This window comes from Salmo trutta, chromosome 13 (assembly GCF_901001165.1).
Source record: "Salmo trutta chromosome 13, fSalTru1.1, whole genome shotgun sequence".
Taxonomy (NCBI): Eukaryota; Metazoa; Chordata; class Actinopteri; order Salmoniformes; family Salmonidae; genus Salmo; species Salmo trutta.
Genome location: NC_042969.1, coordinates 63,459,405 through 63,470,031, shown reverse-complemented (window position 1 = coordinate 63,470,031; position 10,627 = coordinate 63,459,405). Strand labels below are relative to the sequence as shown.

Sequence of the window (10,627 nt, the reverse complement as noted above, 5' to 3'; positions counted from 1 at the left end):
TCAGGTTTAGAAGTCAGAACCCATCAATGGCCATACTCTTGGCTGCAGAGTGGCTGGAAGACGCGAGGCCAGACAGGGTAGTCATCTGCTCTGACTCCCGTGCAGCGCTGATGAGCTTAAATTAATTTGTGTTTCGGAGCAGACTGGATGTATTGTTTGAGGTTTTGCAGAGCTTGTATAGGGTGGGACAGCTGCGGATATTGTGATGTTCCTCTGCATACCAGCTCATGTGGGAGTAGAGGTGAATGAGGAGGTGGATGTTATCGCCAAGCAGACTCTTAAACATCCTAATGTTGAGATGGAATTGTCAATCAGTAAAACAGAAGCTAAGGGGTTGATAAAAACAGTGGGTAAAGACAAATCGCAAGAGTTGTGGAAAAGGATGTGAAAGTGAAGACAAAAAAAAGGGAAAGGGAAAGGGGGATACCTAGTCAGTTGAACAACTGAATGTATTCAACTGAAATGTTACTTCCACATTTAAGAGACAGTGAAACACGTTCTATTTCAGTGCCAGAAATATGGGAGGGAGAGAGAGCGATTGTTATTAGATTTGAGGTGTAATGGGGTTGAAGAGCCAAGATTAAGTTCACTGTTGGGGAAATCTTCAGGGGATGTAGCATTTAATTATGTATTTAGTTTCCTTAGGAAGACGATAATATTGGGTAGGATGTAGACCTTCCCTGTCTCTGGTCCACGCTCCAATCCAGTTAGTGACGGTAATACACCTTAATGTTGGTTGCCAAACGCCACTTAAAATCCACAGAAGAAGAAGGAGAAGGAAGTGACCTGCCTCGGCTTTCTGCAGTAGTTTGCTAGCTGTGCATGATGATGGAGGAGGAAGAATTGGAATTTGCGGAGGATTTAGAGGCTATTTTGCACCTTACTCCAGAGGTGCAGTTGGCCATCGAGCAGGTAATCGTGCTAAGAAGGATACGTTTCTTATCTACAATGAAAATGGTAGTCTGTATTCAGGCATGAGCTAGATAGCTTACCTAACGTTAGCTGTGTTGTTATCTCAGTTAGCTACTAACGTTAGCTATTTTTAATACATGTCAACAGTCATCATATTGTCAGTGTGAAGTTTTGTATTTCTAGCTAACTTAGTTAGCAGACTAGCTAGCTTTGTATAACAACATCACCCTACCCTTAGTAAAAGCCAGACAGGTTGCCACCACCTTGCCTGTCATCGAAACTCTGACACTTACTGTACCTAGCTAACGTTAGCTAGTTACAGTGTAACGTTAGATAATTCTCTGAAAATGTCATTAGTGAAATGCATGAAATCAGTCTTCTTTACGAAATGCATGGTTGTTGATTCTAATTAATTAGGAAAACTGTTTGTTAGGCTAGCTACATAGATAGTAACGTTAGCTAGCTATTAACCACTATATAGGCTAGCTGTTAAGCAATGAAGAACCAACAATGTATTCATTGAGTCATATTTTTATGCCTTAGGTTTTCCCCAGTCAAGACCCATTGGACAGAGCAGATTTTAATGCTGTGGAATACATCAATACATTGTTTCCCACTGAGCAGGTAAGACTAGAGTACATCACTTCACAGAAACTCAAGTTATTTTATGTTACACCAAGGCTCTAGTCTTGGATACTTCTTATGTGTTCCTAAGCTATATGATTTCATACTTATGTTGTTACAAGATGATAAAAAGTTAGTCTAGCACCTGGCTGACACCAAACTTGAAGTCTTCCTGACTTCAGTCTGGAAGGGACTCCCTAAAAACACTGCACTTAAATACAGTTACGACCAGAAGTGACTTTTCTTAGCAGTATTAGGCGAGCATTTTCCCTAACCCATTACCTAACCTTTTTTTTTTTTTGTATTTTTTTTTTTTTTAAATGTATTTTTTATTTAAATTTGTACCCCTTTTTCGTGGTTTCCAATTGGTAGTTACACTCATCGCTGCAACTCCCATACGGACTCGGAAGAGGTGAAGGTCGAGAGCTGTGTGTCCTTCGAAACACAACCCAAGCTGCACTGCTTCTTGACACAATGCCCACTTAACCCAGAAGCCAGCCGCACCAATGTGTCGGAGGAAAGTTCTCCTAACCTGCTATGAAAAAGTCACTTACGGTCATAGTTGTATCGAATGGAATCTCGCCTGGAAAGGCTCTTTGATGTTGTAGGCACGCCTTGTCGATATACTGATTGAGGGGATTCGATTAATCTGCCCTGTGTTGAACCAGGCTATGGCCTGCCACGTGACCGTGCAAAGCTGCTGAGCGAGCGCGCCCTGCTCGTATCAAACAGACCTTTGTTTTGCTAGGCCATACACATTTTATTAAATGTTTACAGATTACATTTTTTGAAAGTGAGGCAAACAGGTGAACATTTGTCATGTTGTCAACAAGGCAGCATGATGCATTGTTTCCATACAATATACGTTCACATTTTCAAACAATTTTTCATTGGTTAGGCAGATAAAGTATTTTTAGCTGAACCAATCAAAGCTCAAGTCAATTTTTGTGTGAATATGGCACCAACCAACTGACTTCTGTGAACAGACCAGAGTCACAGCTCTCCCTCGCTGTGTACTACGTGAGTCTCGTCAGCCAGGAAAAAAAAGTGAGGCCATACAAATGTAAAAATCTGAAATATTGCACAATCATAGCAAAAATATTGTCCTCAAGCTGCCAGTAAAGAGATGCACAACTCCCTCTCGGATTATGGCTGAACTTTCACCATCATCTTTCAAAAAATGAAATTCATTAAACATTTTGTGAAATGTATATGGCCTAGCAAAACAAAAGTCTGATTGACTTAGTCAAAAGTAATAATCATGTAGACATGCCCAGTAGGTGGCGCTGCCTGCATACCTTTGTAACATTAGAAAAGGATCCTTCATCATCCAAATCAGTCCATGCAACTTGGTTTTACGTGGGGGAGTAGATTTTGGTCAATTCATAATCATGATACCCCTGTTTCCTCACAGTCACTGGCAAATATAGATGATGTGGTCAACAAGATCCGTCTGAAGATTCGGTGAGTGACCTCATTGTGTTGTTTTGGTTGAAGTTTTTTTAAAGATGAATTTGACATAATATTATTGATTTTGTGTGTGTGTTTCAGGCGTCTGGATGACAACATCAGGACGGTGGTGAGAGGCCAGACCAACGTGGGCCAGGATGGCAGACAGGTGAGTGAGGGGACCGTCTGGGATTACTCTTCAGTGTGTTGTTATTGGTTAATTTTCCTAGAAACTGCCCCTGACTGTGTGTAAATACTTTGGTTGTTGGTTGGTTGTTATTAATGAGCTAATTAAGGACTAAGCTGTGTGCATGTGTAAGCTCATGTTTGGAAGGGGGGGTAATGTGTGTGTGTGTGTGTGTGTAGCAGGCAGTGTTTTGTTATGCTTGGCTTTAAGCACTGGGCTCAGTGACAGCATGCTTTGACACAACCTGTCTCTCTCAGGTCAGGGCGTGACACTATAAGAACATCCAATAGTCAAAGGTATATGAAATACAAATCGTATAGAGAGAAATAGTCCTATAATAACTACAACCTAAAACTTCTTACCTGGGAATATTGAAGACTCATGTTAAAAGGAACCACCAGCTTTCATATGTTCTCATGTTCTGAGCAAGGCACTTAAACGTTAGCTTTCTTACATGGCACACATTGCACTTTTACTTTCTTCTCTTGCTTTGTTTTTGCATTATTTAAACCAAATTGAACATGTTTCATTATTTATTTGAGGCTAAATTGATAGTATTTATGTATTATATTAAGTTAAAATAAGTGTTCATTCAGTATTGTTGTAATTGTCATTCTTACAAATAAATACATGTAAAAAAAATCGGCCGATTTAATCGGTATCGGCTTTTTGGCCCCCCAATAATCAGTATCGGTATCGGCGTTGAAAAATCGTAATCGGTCGACCTCTACTATACACACACACACACACACACACACACACACACACATCACCCCTCCTACAGACTGGTTGAGATGATGTTTTGCAACCTTTTCCCCAGGATTAGTCCTCCTAACCCAGACAAATATGTTGGTGCTCCTTTTTCTGTTTCTCTGTCCTCACTAATACCATGGAAAAGGACAGGATGAGTCAGAACCATCTCATTCCCTACTGTTAGAACTACTGCTGTCTTAAAGGAAAAGATTACCATTCATTATTCAGGGATTACATTTGGACCTGTGGTTTGGTGTCCTGCCATTTCTCCTCTGAGAAGGTCAGGAAAAACCCTTGATTTAACGCAGACCCTCGCTCTGTCAGGGAACTGTGGTTTTGAGTCGTGACACCTGATGGGAGAGCTGTTTCTGTGTGTGTGTTGTGTGTTGCATGTGTTGCGTGTTTCTGGGATGGTGGTCCCGTCCTTCTCTGTTTCCACTGGATTATCAGAAGTGTTCTGGACAGAATCCACTAACCCATGAGGTTGGTAGGCACGGCAAGCATGACACTGTACTGTACCGTTGGGTTTCTGGTCTTGTGGGCTCGTAGCTGAGGCCCACTGAACCATCCACATCTCCCAAAGAGCTGAGGGAAAATTCTGCAGACAGAAATGTGGAGAGTTGTTCATTGCAGCCAGAGATGGAGACTGAGAGAAGAGGAGAGCTGGATTTGATTTAGCTCGCCTGGGGCTCTAGTTTGGCAGAGTGTGTCCGAAGGTGCCAAATCCACCTACTTAATTGAGCGCTCCTAATGACAAAGAAAGGGAACAGAAAAAGAACTGAAGTGGAGAAGGACTGTTAAGATTTCCCTTGTATTTAGTCTGTAGGGGTGGCAGACTGGTAGTGATCAGCAGGGTGGGGATGGAGGTGTCTGCTTCAGATGTCCAATCCCCAGGCAAGGGGTTGATGGAATCAGAATACCAGGGATATTGGGTTTATGTATGTTGGTGTAGGTGCATATCAGAGTCTTAGAACTAGGAGGGGACTCTTTGATGTTGTTGATTGATGGAATGAATTACATGTACACACACACATTCCATTCAGTCTCCTTTTCCTTCTCTAAGCAGTTCTGACTGGTTTGTTGTTGTTCGTCAGCTCTTCTACGAAGCAGCTGTCAAAAGCAGCTACAAGTGTTTGTCTGTCCAGCCTATCGTCATGGTAACATGGACCAGAAGGCCAAACATGTCTCACTCTGGTTCACTGCCAACATGTCTCACTCTGGTTCACTGCCAACATGTCTCACTCTGGTTCACTGCCAACATGTCTCACTCTGGTTCACTGCCAACATGTCTCACTCTGGTTCACTGCAGTTTAAACTGCCTGAATCCCAAGTCAACTCTAGTTGTTTTTATTCCTCGCCATTCTCTTTGTAAAGACTAATCTCAGAGTGAACAATCTATAAGTGATTTATAACTTGCTCTCAGACATACTGTTGTTCTCCTGATTATGATACTTTGCAGCCAAAACTAAAAGCGGAAGTTATTTCTGCCCTGAGGAAATTGATGAATTGTTCTCAACAAGCGTATTGTGGGTGCATGGAGTCAGTATGGGAGAGTGAGTGGCGGAGGCTCGGTTTTGGGGGAGGGTGGGGCGTTATGGGAGTGGGGAAAGGGAGATGCCTAGTCAGTTGTCCAACTGAATGTATTCAACTGAAATATGTCTTCCGCATTTAACCCAACCCCTCTGAAATCAGAGAGGTTCGGGGGGCTGCCTTAATCGACTTTTTTAAATCTTCTATTTAACTAGGAAAGTCGGTTAAGAACAAATTCTTATTTACAATGACGGCCTATCCCAGCCAAACCCTGACGACGCTGGGCCAATTGTGCGCCACCCAATCATGGCCGGATGTGATGCAGCCTCGATTCGAACCAGGGACAGCAGTGACGCCTCTTGCACTTAGATGCAGTGCCTTAGACCACTGCGCCACTCGGGAGCCCCGTCCTGAGTGGTGCTCAGGGACATCCATGTCTTCGCCGCCCAGGGAACAGCGAGTTAAACTGCCTTGCTCAGGCAGGGGCAGAACAACAGATTTTTACCTTGTCAGCTCTGGGATTCAATCCAGCAACCTTCTGGTTACTGGCCCAACGCTCTAGTCACTAGGCTAGAGAGGCTCATTCACAAACCAAACATTTGTTATCAATTACACGTAGCCTAGCCATTCATGCCAGAAAATGTTAACAGCATTGAGCTTGCATAGCTCAGTCACCATAGCCATTATTCAGCTATGCACCAAACTTTTCCCATGTGCAGCTTGATGTCCCCACATGGTCAGGTCAGCTGTGGGGCTTTATGGTCGTCAACGAGGCAGCGGGTGGGGATCCGGCCGGCCGGCATGTGGATAGGTTATGGCTATTGTGTGTGTGTGTGTGTCCATGCAGATTTCTTACGTGTGTATGTGCGTGCGTGTTGCAGATGTGTTACTGTAGCTCCTAGCATCTGGATGTACTTATTAGGAACACTGAGACGGAATGGGAACCTCCTTGAGAAGCAAACATAACATAAATATTTAATCTAAACTCAGGAAGGGAAGTTTACTGCTTCAAGTTGGGTTCTCTGCTCTTTCATCTGCTGTGTAACCCTTCCTGTCTTTTCTTTGTGTCTCGGTTTTTCATACAATATACTTTATTGTCTACTTACATGGAGATTCATTTTGTGACCTCAGTATACAAAAAACACAATATATTACATGCAGTACGGGAAACTCTCAGTTACTCTGTTCCTCTCTCTCTTGCTTTCTCATTCTCTTTGATGTTGATGTGTTGCTATAGCCTTTAACCCAGTTAAAGGATATGTTCATATTATTTTGGGGGAAATGTGATGGTTACCATGAAATTTGGACACACAAGTGACCCACCCAACCACAGAAATAGATTGACTAGAATGGACATACCCATACAAACCAATGCTCATTCTATTTCTATGGACCAAGCATCCAGCTGTTTATACTGGATTCTTTATAGCTTTGCCCTCTCCTGTAATAAACCAGAACATATTTATGTCCTTGTTATCATGGAGTACTTAGTTCAGACAATTGGCCTCGCCTGTTTGCTTTCTAAACACGTGTGTGATTGTTCAGCTTGGTACATATGAAGAATGCCTTGTATGCTGTTTATTGCATGTTCAATATGTCTTCATTCACTATTTCAGGGGGACCGAGTGGCACTGCGGTCTAAGGCACTGCATTGCAGTGCAAGAGGCATCACTACAGACCCGGGTTCGATCCTGGGCTGTATCACAACTGGCCATTATCGGGAGTCCCATAGGGCGGTACACAATTAGCCCAGCGTCGTCCGGGTTTGGGGAGGGTTTGGCCAGGGCACGCTGTCATTGTAAATAAGAATTTGTTCTTAACTCACTAAGCTCAATAAATAAATAATAAATGTACAACCTAGGCTTACCCCATAAACTACAGGGTCTGTGGATAGGAGGAATGCATGACTTGTCATTGTGGGGTACATCCACATCTCTTCATATCTGTCAGTGGAAGAAACCCCCCTCTAACCGCCCCCTGCCTTCCCCTCCTCCTCCAAAAATCCCCAAATAGAGTCCATATGTGTGGCAGACAGTACTCTATTTCTCCCGTCTGGGACTGGGTTGGAACGGGATGGATGTGGGCGTAGTAAAGATAGCGATCTCAGCCAGGCAGAAGTGTGCTGGGCTGTGGTCTCCCACTCCTTTCCCAATGCTCAGACGCTTTGGCGATTAGGCTAAATGTAGGAAATGAACGTTTGGAGGAGAGATGCCAGACAGGCTGGCTCACTGAGCAGCTTCTCCAGTCTAATTCTTTATCGAGGTCTTCAGACTATGGGCTTTACTTGGTGTGTGTGTGTGTTCTTGGTATTGGTTGTTTGATTGGGCCTCAGGTTGTTATGAATGAGGGGCTTTGGAATTAGTATTCTGGTGGGTTCTTAAGGTGGTTAGAGGTAGTTTGTGTCTAGGGGCCTGTTTGAATCAAAATAACATCCTTCCTCCTTCCCTGAGGTAATCACAGATCTGAGAGGGTTGGATTGGTGGAAGCAGTTACGGTTGAGACCTTCCTTTCACTTATTTAATCAGGTTTAGATCAGTCAATGGTAAGCTCAAGGAAGTAAGGCGGAAAGGAGGCATTTTGTAAAGTATTCAAAGTATGTTGATGGTCCTGGCCAGTGGCAACCCTCAACAGGTCATGACCGACCAAGGTTCTCAGCTTCCTGCCCCTGACTTTCCTCGCTTATTCCTGGTAACAGATGGACTACATGGTTACTATCAGAGCCTGCCCTCCATGCCGGCTGGTTTAACTGAAAGTTCTACGTGTGTGTGTGTGTGTGTGTGTGTGTCCACACCCAGGGAGTCTGCCTGTGACTTTGTGTCTGGCTCTGTGACCCTGTCATCATGCTAGGCCTCTAAACAGAATAGATGCTGCTTCCTGCAGAGCCAAAAAGGAATCCACCGCTGTCAACAACGCAGATTGTGTGTTTGCATTTGCCCCGTCCGTCCACTTGCGTTTTTAAAGAGCCTTGTAAAAGTGGTACATTCCTTGGGCAGCTGGTGCTGGCTGTTAGGATTCCATCTGTGGGAGGAGAGGAGAGTCGCCCCCCCCCCCACACAGACACCCCACGCTGGACCAGTGTTGGGACCAGCTACCCCCAATTACCCTGGCATTGGATGGCAGTGCCAAAGCCCAGCTCAGACCATCAAAGCCCAGCTGTGTGGCCTAAAAGGGAAACATAGCAATTAGTTTACTTCTCTGTGAAAGAAGCACCACTCTGTTCTCCTCCACTCTGATTGTTTCAAGAATTTGTGCCCAAACACTAGTCACTAGGCCTACATTTTGAGAGGGTTGGAGATTCATCTTTTGATCAGAGTTGCACTTTATTTGACATTTTGCTTGACACCTCTCTCTATAAGCGATGTTATAATGCATGTCATGAGCAGGTCCACTAGCTATTCCATTAGTCAGTCAGTCTATAACATGGGTTGTTGGGGTTCAAATACATGGATATTGGGTTGGGAATGAGTAGTTGGACATCTCTCTCTGTGCATTGGTTGGCAGTAGAGAGAGACCGCTCTTCTTACCGACTGGGATGTGAGAGCAAACTGTGGGAGAGGTTTCTTATCCCCACGCCGTTCCTTCTGGTTTCTTATCACGCCATTTTGTTTGGCTTTCCATCCCCCTGATGAGGCGCCTCTTCTACCTGAAGAGGAGAATAGCATGACTCCAGAATGTCCCTGGGTTTTCCTACTAAACAAGATATAGTGATTGGTTTGATTAGCCTGTAATCTCCAAACCCAGAGCCAAATTCTTGTGTGAACAATTGCTTCTGGCCTGCTGTAAGGAGAGACTAAATAGCCTGGTCCCAGGTCTATTTTGCTGTCTTGCCAACTCCTATGGCCATTGTCACGCCAAACAAACAGATCTGGTACCAGGCTAGAAGATGATAAAGAAGTTGAAAAGAATCCCTCTTTGCCTTAATGCTAGATGTCAGCTTCATCCCACTGTGTCTGAAGAGATGTCTGCCAGAATGTAAACTTCTTTAGAGAGTGCTGGTACCTAAATGACATCTTTCAAACCTGTCTCTCTCTTTTTCTTTCTTTCTCTCTCTCCCAGGCACTGGCAGAGGCCCAGGTAGCCATCGGCCAGCTCTTTGGCAAAATCAAAGACATTAAGGACAAGGCTGAGAAATCTGAGCAAATGGTGAGCAAACAAACAACACACAGCCAGACTCCCTCACAGGAGCCATCTTGTCTACCCTGTCTAAAGCTTCAGGGTGCCCGTTTGTGTGTGTGTGTGTGTGTGTGTGTGTGTGTGTGTGTGTGTGACTGAGGGTGCCCCCTGGGGACTCTGACATCCTCTAGGGACATATACTGTAGTGTTGTTATGAGTGGAGGTAATTCTCCTGCTGTGTGTGGGTTGGACCTAAAATCCCCCAAATTCCCCACAAGGACAGTAAAACAAGTAAAATTCTCCCACGTGGGGACATTTCCCACATCCCCAGGAGTACAAAGGCTATTTTAAGCTTAGTGGTTAGGTTTAGGGTAGGGTTACAATTAGGATTAGGCTTACAGGTTAGGATTTTTAATTGAAATGTATTTTAGGTCCCCAGAAGGATAGAAGAACATTATGTGGGGGGTCGCAGGAAGGACGCTGGATTGGGTGGGTAAACAGGGAGAGGGGAACCCCTCCCTCAATGGGTGTGTTGTAGCAATTATGTCTCAACTCAAACAGGTATGTCTTACTCTTCCATCTCCCTTCCACACTCTCTCTTTCTCACCCCTCGTCTCTCTCTCTCATTCGTCTCCTCTCTCACCCCTTCAATCTCCTTTCTCTTTTTCCTCTCTCCACCCCTCCACCTCCCTCTCTCAGGTCAAAGAGATAACGCGGGACATCAAACAGCTGGACCATGCTAAGCGTCACCTGACCACCTCCATCACCACCCTCAACCACCTGCACATGCTGGCCGGGGGCGTGGACTCTCTAGAGTGGGTACTCACAGTGCTACCTATGGGCATGGAGGAGAGGGCCAACTGTTTGAAAAGCACCCATCTAGAAGTTACACAGGGATGAATCCTAAGTTAAATATTTGTGGGCAACTCAGACTTTCTTGTAATACATGCCTTGTTGTCAATGGAAGATTTGTGTGAAAATGTGCATCTCGAGTTAGGAGTTGGCACATAGAAAGGAATACTAAAGACCATTGGAAACCATTGTGCACGGTTACTGCCT

At 44.4% G+C, this 10,627-nt stretch overlaps 1 protein-coding gene across 2 annotated transcripts in view; it reads left to right on the top strand.

The window, feature by feature from the left end:
- The first annotated feature begins 537 nt into the window (after positions 1-537).
- LOC115206277 (vacuolar protein sorting-associated protein 53 homolog) overlaps positions 538-10,627 on the top strand; it is a 34,903-nt gene continuing 24,813 nt past the window's right edge. Inside the window, exons 1-6 of one of the 2 annotated variants that reach the window (XM_029773044.1) lie at positions 538-912; positions 1,456-1,536; positions 2,951-3,000; positions 3,088-3,154; positions 9,512-9,598; positions 10,268-10,383. In XM_029773044.1, the coding sequence (XP_029628904.1) occupies positions 823-912; positions 1,456-1,536; positions 2,951-3,000; positions 3,088-3,154; positions 9,512-9,598; positions 10,268-10,383 (491 nt within the window). In that variant the 5' untranslated portion in view covers positions 538-822. The remainder of the gene's footprint in view (positions 913-1,455; positions 1,537-2,950; positions 3,001-3,087; positions 3,155-9,511; positions 9,599-10,267; positions 10,384-10,627) is intronic. The other variant, XM_029773045.1, reaches the window with a different exon arrangement.